Source organism: Cetorhinus maximus, chromosome 7 (genome assembly GCF_964194155.1).
Source record: "Cetorhinus maximus chromosome 7, sCetMax3.hap1.1, whole genome shotgun sequence".
Classification (NCBI taxonomy): domain Eukaryota; kingdom Metazoa; phylum Chordata; class Chondrichthyes; order Lamniformes; family Cetorhinidae; genus Cetorhinus; species Cetorhinus maximus.
This window is the reverse complement of record NC_135885.1, coordinates 108,603,711-108,628,295: the sequence shown is the minus strand read 5'-3', so window position 1 is coordinate 108,628,295 and position 24,585 is coordinate 108,603,711. Positions and strand designations below refer to the sequence as shown.

At 44.9% G+C, this 24,585-nt stretch overlaps 1 protein-coding gene across 3 annotated transcripts; it reads left to right on the top strand.

Moving 5' to 3' along the window:
• The first annotated feature begins 15,114 nt into the window (after positions 1–15,114).
• Positions 15,115–19,178, top strand: gja8b (gap junction protein alpha 8 paralog b). 3 transcript variants are annotated; one of them, XM_078545904.1, is made up of 2 exons: positions 15,115–15,205; positions 15,628–19,178. In XM_078545904.1, exon 2 carries the CDS (start codon positions 15,643–15,645, stop codon positions 16,834–16,836), a length of 1,194 nt encoding a protein of 397 aa, XP_078402030.1. In that variant the 5' UTR covers positions 15,115–15,205; positions 15,628–15,642; the 3' UTR covers positions 16,837–19,178. The 3 variants fall into 3 exon arrangements, with proteins under 3 accessions (XP_078402030.1, XP_078402029.1, XP_078402028.1); XM_078545903.1 differs by having other exon boundaries at positions 15,126–15,256; XM_078545902.1 differs by having other exon boundaries at positions 15,142–15,282.
• Positions 19,179–24,585: the final 5,407 nt, after the last annotated feature.

The window sequence follows — 24,585 nt, the reverse complement described above, 5'->3', positions numbered from 1 at the left end:
GTGGAGAAGACAAAACTGGACAACTTTCCACATTGTTGTATAGATGCTAGTGTAATAGCTGTACTGGAACAGCTGACGATGCATCTACCCATGATAACCTTTCACCCTCTTGTTTATCAAGAATCTATCCACCTCCACCTTAAAAATATTAAAAGATTCTGCTTCCACCACCTTTTGAGGAAGGGCGTTCCAAAGACCTTCTGAGAGAAAATAATTCTCCTCATCACTGTCTTAAATGAGCAATCCCTTATGTTTAAACAGCAACCCCTTATTCTAGATTCACCCACAAGAGGAAACATCCTCTCCACATCCACTCTGTCAAGTCCCTCAGGATCCTAAAGGTTTCAATCAAGTTGCCTCTTACTCTTCTAAACCCCAGTGGATAAAACCCTAACTTGACCAACCTTTCTTCATAAGACTGCCCATCCATTCCTGGTATTGGTCTAGTAAGCCTTCTCTGAATGGTTTCTAATGTATTTATGTCCTTCCTTAAATAAGAAGACCAATACTGTACACAGTAGGTCATTGCCTGTTGTAGTCAAAATGTCAGAAGCCCTGAACATCTTTGCTTTTGGCCCTTTCCAGGTTGCCACAAGGAATATCAGTGACATCTGTCAGTAGCCCATGCTTGAATTAAACTGATGACTGAAACTTTGTTTACTAGGGAAAATACATTCATAATTTTCTCCATCAACAAAGACAGGATAGAATTTTCACAGTCTGCTGGATTCCCCACATGCAGGGTATTACATTCATGTTGGCATTGAGTTCCTACACACATGACTGCTTCATGAATTGCAAGGGATTTCACTCGGATGACATGTAACTGATGTTTGAGGAGCTGACGTTTGTAGCGGGAATAGCAGTGCAGTTAACAGCACTCACCATGCAGGAGATAACTGTTAATGCACAGTTAAACACAGGAGGTTGCTGTCAGAATTGCCCAGTTCCTTCTACAGTTAAATGATAACTGAATCTTTTGCTGAGAGATGACAAGGAGTAGCATGAATTTGCTGTACTTGCCTTATAGATGTAGTCTAAATAATCAGATAAAGTTAGGGGTTGACTACTGTGGTGGAATTACATTTTAGCAGTGTTATTATAGATTCATAGAAGGAATCACTTAAAGTGGATCCTTCAGGTGTGTGCATGGAACCTGGAAAGTGGCCACAAAAATGGTATTCTGCAGGGATCAGTGCTGGGACCTTTGCTGTTTGTAGTATACATAAATGATTTGGAGGAAAATGTAACTGGGCTAATTAGTAAGTTTGCAGACGACACTAAGGTTGGAGGAGTTGCAGATAGTGAAGAGGATTGTCAAAGGATACAATGGGATATAGATCGGTTGGAGACTTGGGCAGAGAAATGGCAGATGGAGTTTAATCCGGTCAAATGCGAGGTAATGCATTTTGGAAGGTCTAATACAGACAGGAATTATACAGTAAATGGCAGAACCCTTAAGTGCATTGATGGGCAGAGGGATCTGGGTGTACAGGTCCACAGGTCACTGAAAGTGGCAATGCAGGTGGATAAGGTGGTCAGGAAGGCATATGGCATGCTTGCCTTCATTGGCAGGGGTATTGAGTATAAAAGCTGGGAAGTCATGCTGCAGCTGTATAGAACCTTGGTTAGGCCACACTTGGAATATTGCGTGCAATTCTGGTCACCGCATTACCAGAAGGATATGGAGGCATTGGAGAGGGTGCAAAGGAGGTTTACCAGGATGCTGCCTGGTCTGGAGGTTATTAGCTATGAGGAGAGGTTGGAGAAACTCGGATTGTTCTCACTAGAGCGACGGAGATTGAGGGCCGACTTGATAGAAGTTTACAAAGTTATGAGTGGCATGGACAGAGTAGATAGTCAGAAGCTTTTTCCCAGGGTGGAAGAGTCAATTACTAGGGGATATAGATTTAAGGTGAGAGGAGAAAACTTTAGAGGAGATATGAGAGGCAAGTTTTTTACGCAGGGGGTAGTGAGTGTCTGGAATTCACTGCCAGAGGAGGTGGTGGAAGCAGGTACGATAGTGGTGTTTAAAAGGCAGCTTGACAAATACATGAATAGGATGGGAATAGAGGGATACGGACCCCGGAAGTGCAAAATGTTTTAGTTTGACAGGCAATATGATCAGCGCAGGCTTGGAGGGCTGAAGGACCTGTTCCTGTGCTGTACTTTTCTTTGTTCTTTGTTCTTGATTCACATGTACTTCAGCAGGCCCAGGTGCCACAACTTTTCCAGCCCCTCACGCATATTCAGGGTTGGATATTGGGAGGCAAGGGCTACCCATTAAAGATATGGCTACTCACACCGAAGAGGAACTCATACATGGATGTAGAGGAGAGGTACAATATCTGCCATGGGGAAAACCGAGCAACCATCTGGCAGGCATTGGGCTTCTAAAGATGCGATTCAGGCATTTTGACTGGTCTGGTGGAGCCTTTCAGTATGGTCCAGGCACGGGCTCAGGTATTGTGGCTGCCTGCAGTGCACAGCATAACCTCGAGGACAGGGGGTTAAGAACAAAGAACAAAGAAAAGTACAGCACAGGAACAGGCCCTTCGGCCCTCCAAGCCTGCGCCAATCATATTGCCCGTCAACTAAAACATTTTGCACTTCCGGGGTCCGTATCCCTCTATTCCCATCCTATTCATGTATTTGTCAAGCTGCCTCTTAAACACCACTATCGTACCTGCTTCCACCACCTCCTCTGGCAGCGAATTCCAGAAACTCACTACCCTCTGCGTAAAAAACTTGCCCCGCACATCTCCTCTAAAGTTTTCTCCTCTCACCTTAAATCTATGTTCCCTAGTAATTGACTCTTCCACCCTGGGAAAAAGCTTCTGACTATCAACTCTGTCCATGCAACTCATAATTTAGTAAACTTCTATCAAGTCGCCCCCCAATCTCCGTCGCTCTAGTGAGAACAATCCAAGTTTCTCCAACCACTCCTCAAAACTAATAACCTCCAGACCAGGCAGCATCCTGGTAAACCTCCTCTGCACCCTCTCCAACGCCTCCATATCCTTCTGGTAATGTAGTGACCAGAATTGCACGCAATATTCCAAGTATGGCCTAACCAAGGTTCTATGCAGCTGCAGCATGACTTCCCAGCTTTTATACTCAATACCCCTGCCAATGAAGGCAAGCATGCCATATGCCTTCCTGACCACCTTATCCACCTGCATTGCCACTTTCAGTGACCTGTGGACCTGTACACCCAGATCCCTCTGCCCATCAATGCACTTAAGGGTTCTGCCATTTACTGTATAATTCCTGTCTGTATTAGACCTTCCAAAATGCATTACCTCGCATTTGACCGGATTAAACTCCATCTGCCATTTCTCTGCCCAAGTCTCCAACCGATCTATATCCCGTTGTATCCTTTGACAATCCTCTTCACTTTCTGCAACTCCTCCAACCTTAGTGTCGTCTGCAAACTTACTAATTAGCCCAGTTACATTTTCTTCCAAATCATTTATGTATACCACAAACAGCAAAGGTCCCAGCACTTATCCCTGCGGAACTCCACTAGTTACAGCTCTCCATTCAGAAAAGCACCCTTCCACTGCTACCCTCTGTCTTCTATGACCAAGCCAATTCTGTATCCATCGTAGATAAAAGCAAAAAACTGCGATGCTGGAAATCCAAAACAAAAACAAAAATACCTGGAAAAACTCAGCAGGTCTGGCAGCATCTGCGGAGAGGAACACAGTTAACGTTTCGAGTCCGAATGGCCCTTCAACAAAACTAAGTAATAATAGAAGAGAGGTAAAATGTAAGCCAGTTTAAGGGGGGGTGGGACAAGTAGAGCTGGATAGAGGGCCAGTGGAGATAACCAAAAGATGTCACAGACAAAAGGACAAAGAGGTGTTGAAGGTGGTGATATTATCTAAGGAATGTGCTAATTAAGGGTAGAAAGCAGGGCAAGCAAGGTACAGATAGCCCTAGTGGGGGTGGGGTGAAGGAATCAAAAAAGGTAGAGATAAAACAATGGATGGAAATATATTTAAAAATAATGGAAATAGGTGGGAAAAGAAAAATCTATCTAAATTATTGGAAAAAAAGGGGGGGGGATCAGAAAGGGGGTGGGGATGGAGGACAGAGATCATGATCTAAAATTGTTGAACTCAATATTCAGTCCGGAAGGCTGTAAAGTGCCTAGTCGGAAGATGAGGTGCTGTTCCTCCAGTTTGGGGCCCACGCGGGTACCCATAGCCACACACTGAACAATTTCTCCTTAAAATCCTCTCACTTCCTCCAAATAAAAGGTGTGGCTATGGGTACCCGCATGGGCCCCAGCTATGACTGTCTGTTTATGGGGTATGTGGAACATTCCTTGTTCCAGTCCTACTCCGGCCCCTCCCACAACTCTTTCTCCGGTACATCAATGATTACTTCGGTGCGGCTTCATGCTCTCGTCGGGACCTGGAAAAATGTATTAATTTTGCTTCCAATCTCCACCCTTCCATCATTTTCACATGGTCCATCTCTGACACTTCCCTTCCCTTCCTTGACCTCTCTGTCTCAATTTCTGATGATAGACTGTCCACCAATATCCATTACAAGCCTACCGACTCCTACAGCTACCTCAACTACAGCTCCTCACACCCCGCTTCCTGTAAGGACTCCATCCCATTCTCTCAGTTCCGTCGCATCTGTTCTGATAATGGCACTTTCAAAAACAGTTCCTCTGACATGTCTTCCTTCTTCCTTAACAGAGGTTTTCCACCCACGGTGGTTAACAGGGCCCTCAACCGTTTCCGGCCCATCTCCCGCGCATCCGCCCTCACACCTTCCTCTCCCTCCCAGAAACATGATAGGTCATCACTTATCATCCCACCAGCCTCCGCGTTCAAAGGATCATCCTCCGCCATTTCTGCCAACTCCAGCATGATGCCACCACCAAACACATCTTCCCTTCACCCCGCCCCGGTGGCATACCACAGGGATCATTCCCTCCGGGACACCCTGGTCCACTCCTCTATCACCCCCTACACCTCAACCCCCTCCCATAGCACCTTCCCATGCAACCATAGAAGGTGCAACATTTGCCCCTTTACTTCCCCTCTCCTCACCGTCCAAGGACCCAAACACTCCTTTCAAGTGAAGCAGCATTTCACTTGCACTTCCCTCAATTTAGTCTACTGCATTCGTTGCTCCCAATGCAGTTTCATCTACATTGGAGAGACCAAATGCAGACTGGGTGACCGCTTTGCATAACACCTTCGGTCTGTCTGCAAGCATTACCCAGACCTCCCTGTTGCTTGCCATTTCAACACTCCACCCTGCTCTCATGCCATGTCCATCCTTGGCATGCTGCATTGTTCCAGTGAAGCTCAATGCAAACTGGAGGAACAGCACCTCATAATCCGACTAGGCACTTTATAGCCTTCTGGACTGAATATTGTGTTCAACAGTTTTAGATCATGAACTCTCTCCTCCATCTCCACCCCCTTTCCGATCCCCCCCTTTTTTTCCAATAATTTATATAGATTTTTCTTTTCCCACCTATTTCCATTATTTTTAAATATATTTCCATTCATTGTTTTATCTCTACCTTTTAGCCATTTTTGATTCCTTCACCCCACCCCACCCCACCCCCACTAGGGCTATCTGTACCTTGCTTGTCCTGCTTTCTACCCTTAATTAGCACATTCCTTAGATAATATCACCACCTTCAACACCTCTTTGTCCTTTTGTCTGTGACATCTTTTGGTTATCTCCACCTATCCCTGGCCCTCTATTCAGCTCTACTTGTCCCACCCCCCCTTAAACCAGCTTACATTTCACCTCTCTTCTATTTTTACTTAGTTCTGTTGAAGGGTCATTCGGACTCGAAACGTTAAATGTGTTCCTCTCCGCAGATGCTGCCAGACCTGCTGAGTTTTTCCAGTTATTTTTGTTTTTGTTTTGGATTTCTAGCATTCGCAGTTTTTTGCTTTTATCTTAGTGTTTAATTGACTGTCACGTCTCTTCAAGGAATGCCTACCTTGAAGAAGTATTACTCTTCTCTCCGTCAGGATTTCCGTATCTCTCTTTTGCCTTGTTCACCTTCATTGCTTTCCATTTCTCTCCTGGTGTTTGACAAGGTGTTTACTAAAACCCGCTTTCACAGCCATATTTCCTTCCTCAGTGACTGTCTCCGTCTCCGATTTACCCCATGTGGATTTCAACTGAAATTCCATCCCTAATGTTTCGGACCCACCCAGGATTACAGGTATCTCTGGGACATACAACGTTCCTCAGACTGCTGTTCCCGTCGCATTCTGAGACCCACACTCAGTGCCATGCGCCGCCATATGAACACACTCGACCTCTCCCTCCAGCAGCACCGCCGCACCCTTTTTCAAAGCTGCGCGTGCCCCCAATTTCATTTTATTCTTCGTCTCATCCGACGCCTCAACAAAAAACTTTGTCTCTTTCTTTCAGGTGCAAAGGAACGCAAGCTCCAACAACTCATCGACACCAACACCCATCCTGGACCCTCCACCCCTGCCAATCCCGCTGACCCCATCCCGTCATCCTATCCCAGAACCGGCCGTGTATTCACCAAACCCCCTGACCTTCCCCTCTCTGATGCTGAACGTTCAGTGCTCAGCAAAGGACTTAGTTTCATATGCTTACGCCCTCATCTCAATGAATTTCGGGCTCGGCATGATGCTGAACTCTTCTTCCGCCGCCTTCATCTCTGTGCTCACTTCTTTGGGCAGGAGTCCTTTCCCCATTCAACGGATCTTTTTACCCACCTCCAATATTCTCCCTCCACCTGGACCCCTCCCTCTGGATTCTTACCTTCTCTTGATCTTTTCATTGAGAACTGTTGGTGTGACATTAGTCGTCTCAATTTCTCTGCTCCTCTCACTCACTCTAACCTGCCTCTCTCTGAACTTGCTGCACTCCGTTCTCTCAGGTCCAACCCTGACATTGTCATCAAACCCGCTGACAATGGTGGTGCTGTTGTTGTCTGGCGCACTGACCTCTACCTCGCAGAGGCTGAGCGTCAACTCGCAGACACTTCCTCCTACCTCCCCCTGGACCATGACCCCACCACTGATCATCAAGCCATTGTTTCCAGGACTGTTACTGACCTCATCTCCTCTGGAGAACTTCCTTCCACAGCTTCCAACCTGATAGTCTCCCAACCTCAGACGGCCTGCTTCTACCTCCTACCCAAAATCCACAAACAGGACTGTCCCAGCAGACCAATCATGTCAGCCTGTTCCTGCCCCACGGAACTCATTTCTTGCTATCTTGACTCCATTCTTCCTCCCCTTGTCCAGTCCCTTCCCACCGACATCCGTGATTCCTCTGACACCCTACATCATATCAACAATTTCCAGTTCCCTGGCCCCAACCGCCTCCTCTTCACCATGGACGTCCAATCCCTCTACACCTCCATCCCCCACTGGGATGGTCTGATGGCTCTCCGCTTCTTCCTCGAACAGAGGCCCGAACAATCCCCATCCACCGCTACTCTGGCTGAACTTGTTCTCACACTGAACAATTTCTCCTTAAACTCCTCTCACTTCCTCCAAATAAAAGGTGTGGCTATGGGTACCTGCATGGGCCCCAGCTATGCCTGTTTCTTTATGGGGTGTGTGGAACATTCCTTGTTCCAGTCCTACTCCGGCCCCCTTCCACAACTCTTTCTCCGATACATCGATGATTATGTCGATGCTGCTTCATGCTCTCGTCGGGACCTGGAAAAATTTATTAATTTTGCTTCCAATTTCCACCCCTCCATCATTTTCACATGGTCCATCTCTGACACTTCCCTTCCCTTCCTTGACCTCTCTGTCTCAATTTCTGGTGATAGACTGTCCACCAATATCCATTACAAGCCTACCAACTCCCACAGCTACCTTGACTACAGCTCCTCACACCCCTCTTCCTGTAAGGACTCCATCCCATTCTCTCAGTTCCTTCGCCTCCGTCGCATCTGTTCTGATGATGCCACTTTCAAAAACAGTTCCTCTAACATGTCTTCCTTCTTCCTTAACCGAGGTTTTCCACCCATGGTGGTTGACAGGGCCCTCAACCGTTTCCAGTCCATCTCCTGCACATCCACCCTCACACCTTCCTCTCCCTCCCAGAAACATGATAGGGTCCCCCTTGTCCTCACTTATCATCCCACCAGCGTCCGCTTTGCAAGGATCATCCTCCGCTGAATATTGTGCTATCCTCAGCGAACCACTTCTGACCTTATGATGGAAGGAAGGTCATTGATGAAGCAGCTGAAGATGGTTGGGCCGAGGACACTACCCTGCAGTGATGTCCTGGAGCTGAGAAGACTGACCTCCAACAATCACAACCATCTTCCTTTGTGCTAGGTATGACTCCAACCAGTGGAGAGTTTTCCCCGATTCTCATTGACTCCAGTTTTGCTAGGGCTCCTTGATGCCACACTTGGTCAAATGCGGCCTTGATGTCAAGGGCAGTCACTCTCACCTCACCTCAGGAGTTCAGCCCTTTTGTCCATGTTTGAACCAAGGCTGTAAGAGGTCAGAAGCTGAGTGACCCTGGCGGAACCAAACTGGGCGTCAGTGAGCAGGTTCTTGCTAAGCAAATGCCACTTGATAGCACTGTTTTTGACCCCTTCCATTACTTTACTGATGAACAAGAGTAGACTGATGGGGCGTTGATTAGCTGGGTTGGATTTGTCTTGCTCTTTGTTTACAGGACATAGCTGGGCAATTTTCCACATAGCCGGGTAGATGCCAGTGGTGTAGTTGTACTGGAACAGCTTGGCTAGGGGCGCAGCAAATCCTGGAGCACAAGTCTTCAGTACTATTGCTAGTATATTGTGAGGCCCCATAGCCGTTGCAATATCCAGTGCCTTCAGCCATTTCTTGATATCATGTTGAGTGAATCGAATTGGCTGAAACTGGCATCTGTGATGCTGGGGGCCTCTGGAGGTGGCCAAGATGCATCACCCACTCAGCATTTCTGGCTGAAATTTGTTGCAAGTGCTTCAGCCTTATCTTTTGCAGTGATGTGCTGGGCTCCTCCATCATTGAGGATGGGGATATTTGTGGAGCCTCCTCCTCCAGTGAGTTTTTTAATTGTCCACCACCTGCTGGATGCGGCAGGACTGCAGAGCTTAGATCTGATCTATTGGTTGTGGGATCACTTGGCCCTGTCTATCACTAGCTGCTTCTGCTGTTTGGCACGCAAGTAGTCCTCTGTTATAGCTTCACCAGGTTGGCACCTCATTTTTAGGTCTGTCAGGTGTTGCCCCTGGCATGCCCTCCTGCACATTTCATTGAACCAGGGTTGATCCCTTGGCTTGATGGTAATGTTAGAGTGGGGGATATGCTGGGCCTTGAGGTTACAGATTGTGTTCGAGTACAATTCTGCACATCACAAATTGCCAAGGCTGAGGAAATGACCGAAAGCAACTTCCATCTCACTGAGGGAGCCAGGCTGTAGGTGAGATCTAAAAGCACAACAAGAATTGGAAGAAGATGTAGCCTCGGTGCATGAACCCTTTATTGAATGACACAACAAATACGAGGCTTAATATTCACATACTCAATTCACCTGACAACCCCAAGTGCAGCTGGGTGCTCCTCTTAAGGCACTTCCTGCTATGAGGTGCTCCCCTGTGCTTGCAGCTGAGCTGGAGGTAGACTGCTGACCTTGCTGGCCTGTGGTTTGGAATGACCTTGGTGGTCATTCTCTGGCTGCCTGAGAGCTGGAGGGCACCAGCATTCTGAGGGCATCTGTACAGGTGCAGGACCGTCCTCTGTCGTCACGTCTACCAAGGAGCTAGCGACACTCGCAGCGGGACTGAGGACCTACATTCTGAACTCTCTGAGAGGAGCCCCAAGATACGGAAAGCAGGCACTCCTCTTCCCTTGAAAGATGTACTTGTACCTCCTAGCTGACCAGAGAAGGGTGAGAACCTGGCAAGTGCCTTGTCCCCCTGTTGCCTTGCCAGAGCTGGATAGTGCTCAAGGATGAGGCAATGGCATGCATGTTTGCACACATCTCTGGCATCCATTGAGTGGTCTGCTGCATTAGGTTCTCCATGAGGATCGCAAATCTCCTCACAGAGGAAGCCATGCACAGACATGCCAGAGACATGGCTGCACTCCTAGCATGCCATTGTCTGCACATGATGCATAAAGCCTCTAGAAACTCTGCCAGATGTTCCTTTACCTCTTGCTACAGCTGCAACAGTTGCCTGTTGCTTAAGCTTCCAGAGGCATCTCCTTGGGGAGAAGAAGGATAAGTCGAGATTTGATTGCGATGTTCAAAATCATGAGGCGGGGGGGGGGGGTGACAGAGTAGAGTTAGCTCATAAAAGGATCAAGAATGAGAGGGCACAGATTTAAAGTGATTTGCAAAAGAAGCAAATGTGACATGAGAAAAAACCCTTTCACACAAACGAGTGGTTTGGCACTGTGTGGAAGTGTGGTGGAGGTAGGTTCAAGTGAAGCATTCAGGAGGACATTAGATGATTATTTGAATGTGCAGGGGTACGGGGAAAAGGCAGGACAATGGCACTAGGTCATAATGCTGATTGGGAGAGCCGGTGCAGATACGATGGGTCAAATGGCCTCCTTCTGTGCCGTTAAAAATTTGTGATTCTTTGATTAGCCTGAAGCCCAGCAATGACCTGACCTCCAACATTCCTCTGGCTGCTAATGGCCTCAGCTGTCATAACTTCCATCACCACTTGGGTGTGTCTGCCGTGTGTACCCCAGGTTATGTGCCTGAATCTATGAATGAACGGTGACAGCATCTGTGCTGCTGGAGGGTGCAGGGAATACCATGATGGCACATCTTCTAAGGCCCCTCCTCCTCCTCAGAGGCAGCCAGCTAGCCCATGGCTCTCTGTTGTTTGGCCTGACCCTGGCCTCCATGGGAGAACAGATACATTGAAGGATTATGGGCTTCCCAACTTCTCATTGTGTCATTCCAACTATCTCTATCATGGAGCTCCATGTGTCCAGTGTTAGTCACAGGAACACTATGCCCTGTGTGTTCCAGGTGCACCTTTGTGTCCCTGAACTCATTCACTGACTCTTTTTGGTGGGCATTTCTAATTTACCATCAGCGATGGAACAGTCACCATACTGCATTTCCAAGGCTGCATCATCATGAGATCATGAAGGTACAGCACCGCTCCACCAGTCTTGACCCTTTCCTTTATGTTAGGGGCTGTCTTCTTCCGCAAGCACAAAAATTAACAATGTAAGTTTCTTTACAGAGACTAGTGCAGCACCTTTCCTGGTGGGGGCCCAGCAGTCCATGATGGGGGTATACAAATGCCTCCTGCATAAGGCCATTCTCAAGGGGCTTTGTGGAAGACACCAATAACAGAGGGGTGCCTCTCACTGAGATGCAGCTGTAACTCTGACAGGATATTTTCCTGCCTGACCCCATTGCCACTTACTGGATGGTCAGTACCTCTCCATCAAACACATTGCTACCTGCAAGCTCCAAAGGGAAAAGAGATTTGGAGTATTCACCTTGGCAGACCAAATAAGGTCAGTAGCGTGCTTGCGGTACCCAATCCAGTTTTGGGGAAGAAGGGAGTGACCCCACGGCTGCTGCCATCATCTGTAACCTGCATCTAGGCGTGTTCCTCCCTCCGTGGGCATGAAGATCTCCCACCTTGCCCATACGCCTGGAGGAGAACCGGCAGAAAGGTGTCGCCGAATCATGGGGTTATCTGGGATCTTCCTTCTGTCTTTGTGGCTGCAGTCTTCCATTCAGCTCCCTGAAAAGAGTCAGACTTGCAAGGCTCCTTGACAGCAGTCATCAGTGAATGCAGGGCTGGCAGCCCTCCAAATATGGCACCAGCACCTGTCATGGTGACACCTGATGCCGCCATTTATTAAACCAAGCATAACTGAAATACAGGTATGAGAAACCAGTACAGAGACTTCTTTACTTATATCACTGTAGTAAAATCTGTAATATATGGCAAGGGTCTTCAAGCTATTGGTCACAGAAGGTCACTGAGGATGGGTAAACTTATCTCAATTGGTAGCAGTTTCGTTTTTTTACTGATGCAGAACTTGTGCAGTGGAAATTGGGTGTTAAACCCAAAGTGATTTGGAAGCCAAATAGTGTGATTTTCTCCTCCTCATTTTGCTCCAATCTTGCAATGGGTTGGTCCCTGACTCTGGATTCAAGCTGTATTTGTACTATTTGCAATAAGAGTGCAAAGTAAATACATGTGCATTACAAATGTCGACTTCAGTATATATGTAACCTAATTTGCATCAAATGGAGTTCCACTTGTCTCATGTAAAGAATTGCAATTCAAAACACCCAATTTAGAGAATAGATATAAGAGCATAGAAATTCTACTGCGATAAATACAGCTAAGCAATTCCATAACCAATGGATCAGATCAAAATTTTGCAGTCCTGCCACATCCAATCGTGAAGGATGCTACATAATTAAACAACTACACTGAGGAGGATGGGCCACAAATATTGACAATAATGTGGGAGCCTGCTCATCAGTGCAAAAGACAAGGGACAGAATTTTCTGTGCCGGCTGGCATCGGACATGTTTGGCAGTGTGAGCGGACAATATGGTGAGAAGGCCAAAAGTCGGTTTCATGACGTTGTGAAACCAGTTTGCAATCGTCTGCTTTGACAGATCTTCCAGGTTGCTTATTTCCAGCTCTTCAATGGAGGATGAGTCCTCTTGGCTGGAGCTGAGGCCGTGGGTGGAGCTGAGGAACTGGCTGGCTGAGGATGTCGGTCACTTCGCAGAGCTCCCTGTGAACCAAAGTAGGGATAATTAGTGCTTGGCAGAAGAGTTAAAAGCAGGAGGGAGAGCACTCATGTTTGCATTGAGAGAGGGATGATGTGGTGCAGGATCCTCATGTTGCTGTTCGCCACTGACCTCACCCTCGTTGCAGGCACAATCCTTATCCTCACCAGTTAGCACGATGGCACACTCCTCAAAGTGAGTGAGGGGCCTAATGTGGGCCACTCCACCCCTGGTTTGGGACCTCTCCCTGGTGTTGTAATGCAGGCTTCTCCTGCAGGAAAATAGATGGAGAGAGTGTGAGCAGGACACATGGCACTGCATGAAATGTTTGTGTGGTGAGCAGAGGCATGGACGGAATGAGGATGTGAGCTCCAGAGCATATGAGCCTGATGGAGATGTGAGGGTGTGTGTGAGAGTTAGTGATGTTGGCCTTTGAGATGTGAGATCCCTGTGGATGTGTGATGGGTTTGTGAGCGTGCGAGTTGCGATTCAGCATGTTTTGGAAGCTCCCTGATATGGAGTCAATGCCATCAGCAATTGCTGGTGCACAGGCATTATCTTACTTTTAAATGTTCCACCTCTGAAATTGGCAGGTCTATTCTCTTCAGCAGAGATATAATGAAGGCTGTTTTTACTTGATGCTTTACCTCCTGCTGTTTACTTGTGCTTGCTGAATCCCCTACTGCAGTCCCCTTGAACACACTTTGTAAGTCACAGGGCATGCTGATTTCTATATTGGAGCTTCCCAGAGTAAGGGCAGGTAACATTGCATCATCACCAGGAATTTCCTCATCTGTCTGTCTGCCACTGGTCACCAAGTCATCTGATTATCAAAAAAATGATGCAGGGACAAAGACTAAGGTGTATAGTTAAAGGGACAGGCAGTAGTAGATCAATGTTGCCATTCCTGTTTGTTGGAGCTTGTTGTATGCAAATAGATCACCGCATTCCATATATTATAGCAGTGACTACATTTCAAATACAACTGCTAGTTTAATGCTTGGAGATGAAAATAGCCACATGTATCTCCCTGTTTTGAGACTCTTATACATTTTTAGCTATTTTTTCTGTATCTTCTCCACCTGCTTTAAATGGAAACTGAATACTCTATCCTATGATGCCACCACTGCTATATTTCTTATACAAGCATTTAACTCTAGAAATTCAATTGAGCCTTAAAGCAATCAGGCGGAGGGCAGGAACGTGCCTGTTAGTATTGAGTCAGGCAGAATGTAATATTCGTGTTGCCTGCTGATAATTGTTTCTGAAAATCAACCATTCACCACTACTCTCTGTGTTCTGTCCCTTTTCAGATCCACACTGTCATTGCCATTTTAATCCCATGGGTTTAGCAGAACAAAAACTGAATAGAAAGGAAGATGATTGTGGTTGGTGGAGACTAACTATCACAGCTGCAGTCCAATGTTGCAGGAATGCCTCAGGACAGAACACATGGGTCACCCACCTACAACTGCTTCATGACTGACCTTCATTCTGTCCCAATGCCAGAAGTAGTACTATTCACTGATATTCTACAGTGGTCAGTTCTATTCACGATTCCTTGGATACCAAAGTAACTAAAGGCAGACCACTGATAAGGACAGTGATTGTTCTGCTAACAGTTGTTGATTATGACAGCCAATAATTCATCTCCAATTTAATGTCCAAAAGTTCAGATGTCTGCCCACTTCCTCAGTTCCTATCATTCAATAAAGTTGTGGATTCAGTTTAATGCACATAAGTGATATGCTATATGCAAATTATTAAGCAGCTTTTGTTTGGTTCCTTTCAGAGTAATTAGTGATTTATTGAAATTATTTATTAACTCATTTCACTGCAATGCAGTTACCTCTATTTTAGTGCATACATCTCATTAATTTGAATAGCTTTGAACTTGAACACGACATCTGATGTGATAGTGAGTGACTATTTTTTGTAATTACTTGGTAAAGTTAGTTAATAGAATCGGTAAATGCGTTTAGGATTACAGCACTGTACCCACAGAGCAAGGGGAGAACTGTGCGGAAACTTTGAAATTATTTCAACCATATTTGAGATATTAGAGCCGCATAACGCTTTTATTAAATATTACAGATAAAAGATAACATTTAGTTGTTTTTAATATTGTGCAGCCGCTTAAAATATTCTAAATTTAATGATATCTATATATTTAAATGAAATGTTTATGCCAATAAATTTGCGCGCATAATGTGTTACCTTGTTTTATTTGTCAGATTTAAAACTGAGCATTTACTACCTGAATTGTTGAAACGTGTTATTGGAGTGTAGCTGTGCATGCATGCTCTCATTGTTTTCCAACATGCCTCCAATGGGTCATGTGAACTATTGTTCCTCGCGTCACTACACGTCGTCTGCTGTCTGGATACCAGCTTAAATATTGCTGCACACTAAAAAACTAATGCTCATACTCTACCGTTTTCGATCCGTTCAGCTGGGAGACACGCTTTAGGTATCAACGTGCCCACCCAAACTGTGTTCCAGGGTGCCAAGAAGCAGCGAGGTTGAATAAGGCGTTGTTTTACCTCGGCAAGTTGCCAACGATAATTAACTAATGATATTAAAATTGTGTTTTCTGAGGTGTGGCAGCTGCAGTTTTTATAGGGGGATAATTGATTTGCTCAGGGTTTGTTTCGTAAATTATCTATTTGGATAAAAGAATCATTGGGATTCTGAAATAGTTTATATCGTTTAGAAAAAATGGTTATTTAGATGAGCAAGGCATAAAAGTGCAGATAAAGTACAGAATGGAAATGACATTTTTTTTGCGAGTTAAATTAACCGTTGCATTCTTTGAGGTCACATTCCATTGAAGGTAAAATAAACCAAAATTCTTATTAGTTCAAACCAAATATATTATTTTCTTTTAAACAGGTAAATCCGTGAAAAATGGGTGATTGGAGCTTCCTTGGAAATATTTTGGAAGAAGTTAATGAGCATTCCACTGTAATAGGGAGAGTATGGTTGACAGTGCTGTTTATTTTTCGAATCCTAATTCTTGGCACGGCTGCCGAGTTTGTGTGGGGAGATGAACAGTCAGATTTTGTTTGCAACACCCAACAGCCAGGTTGCGAGAATGTCTGCTACGATGAAGCTTTTCCCATCTCCCACATAAGACTTTGGGTTCTCCAAATCATCTTCGTTTCCACGCCATCCTTGGTCTACGTCGGCCACGCGGTTCATCACGTAAGGATGGAAGAAAAGAGAAAAGAGAGGGAAGAAGACTTGCATCGACAACAAGAGATGAACGCCGAGAGGCTGCCTTTAGCTGCGGATGAGGGCACTAAAGAGTCCTGCAAGACAAACAAGAAGTTCCGCCTGGAAGGCACGTTGCTGAGAACCTACATCTGCCACATCATTTTCAAGACAATTTTTGAAGTTGGTTTTGTGGTTGGTCAATATTTCCTCTACGGGTTCCGCATCTTACCATTGTATCGCTGCGGTAGATGGCCTTGCCCCAATATTGTTGATTGCTTCGTCTCCAGGCCAACTGAGAAGACAGTTTTTGTAATTTTCATGCTAGCTGTAGCCTCGGTATCTCTCTTCCTGAATTTCATAGAGATAAGCCACCTGGGTTGGAAGAAGATCAGATTTGCTTTCAGAGAGCCAGCCCAACAGAATGTAGACTATCCATCCCAGAAGCCATTCCATTCCATCAGCGTGGCCTCTGTGCAGAAAGCCAAAGGTTACAAACTGCTGGAAGAAGATAAACCAGTGACCCATTTCTTCCCGATGACAGAGGTTGGAGTAGATGTGAGCCCAGCACCGTTCATCAGCTACCAAGAGAAGCCGAAGAGTGTTGCTCCAGTGGAAGATCTGGTTAAGGTCTACAACGAGACGCTGCTATCCTACGAGCAACAAGAAGACCCTGAACCAGAACCACAAGCAGAACCAGAACCACAAGCAGAACCAGAACTGGTGCCAGAATCAGAACCTGCCCCGTTGGCAGAACCAGAAGACGAGGGCGAAAAGGCAGAGGCTGAGCCACTGACAGGAACTAGCGAAAGCCTCGCCGACACAAGGCCATTGAGCAGGTTAAGTAAAGCGAGTAGTAGGGCTCGGTCTGACGATTTAACTGTATGAGATAGTAACATCACAGAAAATGTTGGAGACATTTAAGTCTAGGAGCCTGTGTGTCAACACTAAAGGGGAAAGCTAATAGCAGGCATGGGGTAATTTGGAAAGTCTTGGTAACAAATATCATTGACACTTTGCAATACATATCCAATGAAATTTAAGATGAAAAAAAATCAATGTTTCCCTGCTCCCTGCCTTAGTTTTTACATTATCACAACAGTTACACAATAAGAAACCTTTAAAACATTTGTAAGAAACTATAGGACCCCAATATTTTTATTTATCTTCATTGTTTAATATGAAAAAATTTGCTGCCACATGAATTAACCATACCTCAATACTCATGTCAGGCCTGGTGTTTCCTCTGCATTTTGCCCAGGGAGATGTGTAACCTGGACGGAAACCGATTGTGCAATTTAAAAGATCACGGATTTTGGGCGTAAGTGAATTATGTGCAATACACCCAGGTATCCTCGATCTTTTGGGTCTGTCCATCAAAGCCTTCATTCAAACAAATTTCATTCCACAAAATTACCTACCCCTCCAACTCTCAAATACATGTATCCTCCCATGTGCTTGTATCGTTTTTGGGGAAGAAAGGAGATCTCAATAATATGGCCAGATTTTCAGGCGAAGCGGAAACGTAAGTCTATTGGCGTTTCACAGCAATTTTATGAGTTTTAAGGAAATATATATCCACACTAATACCTGCTCTGAATTACCCGTTCCGTCGAATGGGATTTTATGGCACAAGCATGATTTTTTAAAAACTGAAAAACTTCCCCGATTGCCGCTTCCCAAACACCGTGCCTGATGTGTAGAAATGTTAGATAAAGAAATTGAAATTTACATTTTTGTGGTGCCTCAAAAATGGAAACTCCAGGTCGTAAATTTTTGATAGGGAACAATAATCTATACAATAACAGAGAAAAGTGCAGGAATGAAAAATTCAATCTAGCATTGACCATTCAGATACTTGGAGAGAAAGAGATGTGCATCTACCTGTCATTTGTTTGCTGTTCCTAATCTGTAAAATATTTTAAAAAACGTAAACGTAACTGGCTTTAAAATATGTTGAATGGTTTCTGTTCTTGTGTATACTTTTCTGCATCAAATTTCGACGCCGTCACTGGCTCTGTTAATGTCAATGCAATGTTAATGTTCGAAGGTCATTAATAGATATTTGAGCAGTCAGCTTCACTATATCTATAACAATACATGATATTCTAGAGCTTTACAGATACAACATGTAATGACACATTAGGATACTGAACAATGATCTAAAATCATGCAAACTTTGATGCCCTAATATAACGAAGTATTAGGACATGGTCGTATTGAGTTTGACAGCAGCATTAAAACGCCAATTGTTTAGATACGGATGCGAGTGGATACCAGTAATGCTGCAGCTTCGTCAAACTGATGTAGGTAGGACCTTCATCATGCAACTGACGCAGCCAATGAAAGATGTAAAGATGATTCTTAAGATGCAAGTCACTTGCACAATAACATATTACATATGGATGATTCCACTAGAAAAACGAATAAAGGCTGCTGAATAAAACCGAAATGATGGGGATTGTTGGATCGAGCAAATATAGTGGGCTGAGCTTCCATGTGCAATAGCCAAAGGAATGGTAAAGATAGATTTGCGGAACAGTGAATCGCCTAACTTGAAAAGACGTGAATAAAAAGTTCTGATAATTACATCATGAGTGTTAATCCAGTGTTGAGTAAACTGTTTATGTTCAGTCTGATATGTAAAAGAAGCCTGGTGCTATATTACAAAGTCTGTAATATAGAATACCAATATAACGGAATAAAATAAGGAGTGTGCATATAGCTAAATACTATTTGTGCACATTTATACAATAAAAAGGGCAAACTCAAAGCTTCTCGGGATTGGTACCGCTAGATTCACAGCGTCCATAAAATTCATGAAATTGCAAAAGCTAAAAATCGCAATGGAGTTCTAAGGGTACTAAACTATTTACATTAATATTTTAATACCTCTTTTTGTCTACTAACAACTGGTCTTATTTAACACTAGTTAAAAACTGATTTATCACTAGCTGGTTGGAAGTTTGGCTCATTAAGAGAAGGATTATTATTAAAGTAAAATACCACATTTCATCCCTGTCTGCCATAAAAACGTCATCACATCAAAACTTGCATTAATTATATGCTCCAAATAAAAGGCATCATATAAAAATCAATATAAGTTTTAAAACTTATGCTACTGATAACTAAAGATTCGCCAATTGAGCTCTTAAGTGTGCTTTTTAGTCATGTTATTGCTTAGAATTTGAATAAATAAATTAATCATGTTCAAAATAAAAAATACATAATTTTGCAATAATTGTTGGGTGCTTTATTTATAAACCTGCCTCTTTGTTCCTTTCATTACTTCATGATAAGTGCACTTGTTCAACATTCATATACAGAAATCGACATTTAAGACAGCCAGAGTCGTATCACGTCCTCTGGGACTTTGAGAATACACTTAAAGCACTACTAGAGCATAGATAGGCCTAAGCACAAGTACATGGTTAACCAAACCAACAAAGTTTGTCAAAATACTGAAAGTCAGCAGATAATTATATGTTCAGCTTGCTGTCATGTGGCAATGATTGCAGCTTTTATAGTGCTTGGCAGTAGTAATATGAAATTGGATTGGGGATAGTTGGGAATGTGGAGTTAAGGTTACAATCAGATCAACCATGGTCTTTTTGAATGGCAGAGCAAGTTTGAGGGGCCAAGTAGCCTGCTCCTGTTCCTAATCGTATGTTCATATCTATGCACAAAAAAAGGGGCAATTTTCAGTGCCAAAGGGAATTGGCAGGAGAATAGGTCTAATTAGTACCTCTTTCAGGGAGCTGGCATGGACACAATAGGCTGAATGGCCATCTTTGCTGAACAATGCTATGATTCTATTAAATACACAATTCTTCAAACTGTGGAGGTCCAATTGAAATGTACCATGGCATGCGGCGGTGGAAGACAAAAGAATCATTTCTTAAATCTGTAAACTCAAATAATTTTTGGCAGTCTCAATCCATTTCCCACGAGCCAGAAACAACAGCATTAGAACTGTTGGGACCATATTGGGAAAGGTTATCATAGTAGCTGAGAGAAGTTATTTTTGCAACTTATGTATGCTGTATTTGGTTAGTGCTTTACTGAACTGTGTAGGCATCATTAATTTATTTCAAAGCATTCTTATTCACATTTATAGCTCATCTTTATCAATTCAGATTATGGAATTAGACATAAAACTGATTGATACAAAATTCACGATGACTAAATGTCAAATTTAATAAGTTTAGAAATTTGGAAGCATGCAGTGGGGATGGGCAGTGGGGATGGAAAGTGGGGGGTGGTGCAAGTTCGAAAATTCCCCAAGGTGCTTAACAGCAATGCAGGCAACATGTAACATTCATGCTCCCTGCATTTTGAAATTATTCAAGCATGCAGCCAGTACTACTTTTCATTGCCTGCATGTCCCTGGGGGATCTAATATTGGAAGGCCACAAAGCTATTTACAGGCAGCTAACACCTTTTGAAGAAGTGTATTCTGGGTGCAAGACCTGTTTGGATTACTCCTTACAACTGAAATGGCTGAAGCAAGGAAGGAATCTCCCTGGTGGGCTTGAAGACAGGGTCAGGAGGCAATTTACATATGAGGACATTGTGCATTCTCACCTTCAGGCAATTTTACTGGAGGTGAGTTTTCAAAGGTAGTGGCTACCCACCAGGCAGCAGTGGGCAGCCAATTTGAATAATTAAGTGCCCAATTATGGCCATTTTGGGGACACCGACAGGATCTTCATGGTGGCAAGTGAGCTATCAACTAAGGCAAAAGCTTGGCAGATACATGGAAGTAGCCTCCTTGTGGCTGTACCGGGGGACCCGCGAAACCACTTTTAGTACCCATCCCCATCTGAGGTGCAGGGACCGGCATGCCTACTTCCTTGCCAGACATTCAGCTAGTGCCCTTGCTGGTGCCATCAGCCAGCAGCCAAGAGTGCTGTAGCTCACATCAAGATACTTCAGTCTTCAGTCAGATATACTGGAGCAGAACTGCTTGAGGTCATCCTGCAACACCATCTCAAGTGTTGACAGGAGACATTTAGCAGTCTTCCCAAGTTGCCAGCCATTAAGGAAACACCTGATAGCTGTCCAAGGGTAGTAACAATAACCACTTATTTCATATAACACCTTTACTATAATAAGACACCCCAAAGCACTTCATGGGAACATTATAAAGCAAAATGTGACACAGAGTTGCAGTTGTCAGATGACAACGGATGACCAAACGCTTGGCCAAAGAAGCCGGTTTTAAAGAGAGTTTTAAAGGAAGGAAGTCAGAGAGTCAGAGGTTTGCAAAGGGAATTCCAGAGCTTAAGTACTAGATAGCTGAACGCACAGTTATGAATGGTGGAACAATTAAAATCAGGATACTCAAGAGGCCAAAAATTAGTTGAACATAGATATCTCATATAGCTTTGTGAGGCTGGAGGGGATTGCTGACATAAGGAGGGGCGTGGTCATAGAGGGAATCTTAAAAATCAAGGTGTTGTTTGATCAGGATAATTGTTATTCTTCATTAATTGCTAATTAATTAATGTATTTATTGATCTTTATTTCAACATAAAGGGGAATTCCAAAGTCTCCTATAGGCACATCAATAGTAAAAGGGTGGCAAAAAAAGGAATAGAGCCGATTACGGACCAGAAAGGAGATTTACACATGAAGGCAGGGGCCATGGGTGAGGTGTTAAATGAATACTTTGCCTCTGTCTCCATCAAAAAAGCAGGCCATGATAACAGAGGAGGAAAATCTGCCTCTAAAAGGGTTCAAAATTGATGAGGAGGAGTTGGAACTGTTCTCCTTGGAGATAGAAGGCTAAGAGGAGATTTGATAGAGGCATTCAAAATCATGAGGGGACTGGACAGAGTAGATAGGGAGAAAATGTTCCCACCCATAAAAGGATCGAGAATGAGAGGGCACAGATTTAAAGTGATTTGCAAAAGAAGCAAATGGGATGTGAGAAAAAACTTCTTCAGACAGTGAGTGGTGGGGGTCTGGAATGCACTGCCAGGAAGTGTGGTGTCAAGGCATTCAAGGGGACATTAGATGATTATTTAAATAGAAACAATGTGCAGGTTGCAGAGAAAAGGCAGGAGAATAGCACTGAGTCATAATGCTCATTCGGAGAGCCGGTGCAGACTCAATGGGCCGAATGGCCTCCTTTTGCACCATTACAATTCTGTGATTCTGAGGAGCAAACGTAGGTTAGAAAATGCAGTGGTGTTGGGTGAACGAGTGAGTAAAGACCCAGCCGCAGAGTTTTGAATCACCTCGCTAACAGAGGGTAGAGGGTGGTAGGCCAGTCAAGGGTGTATTCGAATAGTCAAATCAAGTGGTAAGAAAGGCATGAATGAGGAACCAAGGGCTGAATTTTTTGCCTGTCGGGCGGGCGGGCCTGACCCAATCTCCAGCGTGCGTTGAGCCGATCCCCGCCGGAGAAGCGGGCCCCGCCGCCATTGTAAGTGGGCAGGCCAATTAAGGTCTGCCCAGCGTGACGCCCGACAGGAAGCGCTATGCGCTTCCTGGGCAGGCAGTGGGGGATTCCCCAAATGCGAGAGTGCGCTCTTTCGTGCATGCGCATGAAAGAGTGCACATCTCCCTGAGGCTAAGTGCTGCCCTAGGGAGATCGCTGAAAAGTTTTCAAACTTTAAAAATAGAACAATAAAAAATCATTAACGTGTCCTCCTCATGTGACAATGTCACACGAGATGGGACATGTTAATTAAGTGCACAAAAACTTTAATAAACTTTTTTAAACCCTACGTGAAACTTCACCCCGCCGGTGGATGAGGTTTCATGTTTTTTCAGAAGCCCACCGGGGCTCCTGGCCTGCCCGCCAACCTTAAGGTTGGATGGGCAGGTCCTTTAATTGCTTTAATTATCCTGTCAATGGCCTCAGTTGGCCATTGACAGGACGGCGGGCGCACAGCTGATTTTGCTGTGTCCCCGCCTTCCTGAAGAGTTAAATAGGGTGGGATGACCCCTGACGTCATCCCGCATCATTTTTGGGTCGGCGAGTGGGCCCCGCCCCCTTCTCGTGGACGGAAAAATTCAGCCCCAAGGTAGGGTTCTCCTTGTCATCATCTTCCACCTCACTAGCCTTCGTGTTTGACAGATTATATTTTCCCATCTTAGGCATGAAGCAACCATCAAACACACCTTCTTCTCCAGTCCCCTTTTCAACCTTCTGAGGGGGCCTTCTCTCTGTAACACACTGGTCCGCTCCTCAATTACCCCCAACACCCCTTCTCTTTCCCATGGTAACTTTCTATGCAAGCGCAGAAGATAAAAGGCCTTCCCTTTCATCTCCTTTTCTCACTTTCCAAGGCCAATCCTTCCCGGTAAAACAATGACGTAGTTATAGGGGGTGGGGGGGTTTGTCAACAGTGCACTACTCCCAATGATGTAACGAGAGGTGTGTGCCACTTCCGCTCTCTTGCTTTTTGCTGTTTCCCACACGATTACAATTAAAATTTAACTTGCCGGCAGTATGCATAGGAAACACGTGATTCCATGATGGGGGATGCTTTCCATTGATGAGAGCTGCCCTCAAATGACAATGCTGCAGCTTCTGTTGGGCTATAAAAGAGCCTCCTGGACAAATGGGGAGGCCCTGCATTGCAGCCTGAAGGATCCATTGATGACGAGTTTTAAGTCCATTGGAAGAAGGCATCACAACCCTCAGACATCTTCCCTCACCATTTCCACCCAACCTGCTTACTACTGGTTCATCAAACCCATCCCACTGTCAATCCATGGCAGGTTCTCCTCCAGGCTATTAGGGAAAGGCAAGAGGTGTTCTTTGCTGCAGATAGCATCAGAAGTCCCTCTGCCTGCCCAAGGCAGCCTGGACAGAGATGGTGAGCAATCTTGGGGCCCTTGCAAGAACCTGGGTCCATTGCAGGGAACGGGTCAACAACTTGTTCCAAACAATCAGGGTAGGCGCCAGTGGCACACCTTCAACAGGAGCATCTCATGTAGTCATCAATAATGTAAATGTGTGAGTGGACAGCTTTGTCAGACGAATGCATGTGTTATCAGCCTTAGTGCCACATGGCAATTTGCCTTTTACGTGCATGGATGCAAAGTGGAGTGACAGGTCAATATGTTTGATGGCGATGCATGCAGACAAGGTGTTTAGGTGTCACTTGATATGTCACGAACTCTGCACTTTGTCATGCAGGACACCAGGCCAACAATGCTAGGTAAATATCAAGGACAAGAGGAGTCCCTGACCTTAGGCTCCTGACAGCAGCTGAGGAAGAGGCAATAGAGATGGCAGATGAGGAGGGAGTGCAATTCGGCACACATGGCAAGGTTGGACCAGTCAGCCATAAGGAGGTTTGGAAAACTATTATGCTGGTGGCAAATGAGCACTCAGGACGGATGTGATGAAATGTGAAGCACTCATACTGTGATTCTTAATGTGCCGTGCCCTTAGCCAAGCTGTTCCAGTACAGCTACAACACTGGCATCTACCCGGTAATGTGGAAAATTGCCCAGGTATCCCCTATACACAAAAAACAGGACAAATCCAACCCGGCTAATTACCACCCCATCAGTCTACTCTCGATCATCAGTAAAGTAAAGCAACAGTGCTATCAAGCGGCACTTGCTTAGCAATAACCTGCTTGCTGACGCCCAGTTTGGGTTCTGCCAGGGACA

Excerpts from the sequence above, each read along its gene's own strand:
- gja8b (XM_078545904.1), top strand. The coding sequence starts at position 15,643 with ATGGGTGATTGGAGCTTCCTTGGAAATATTTTGGAAGAAGTTAATGAG.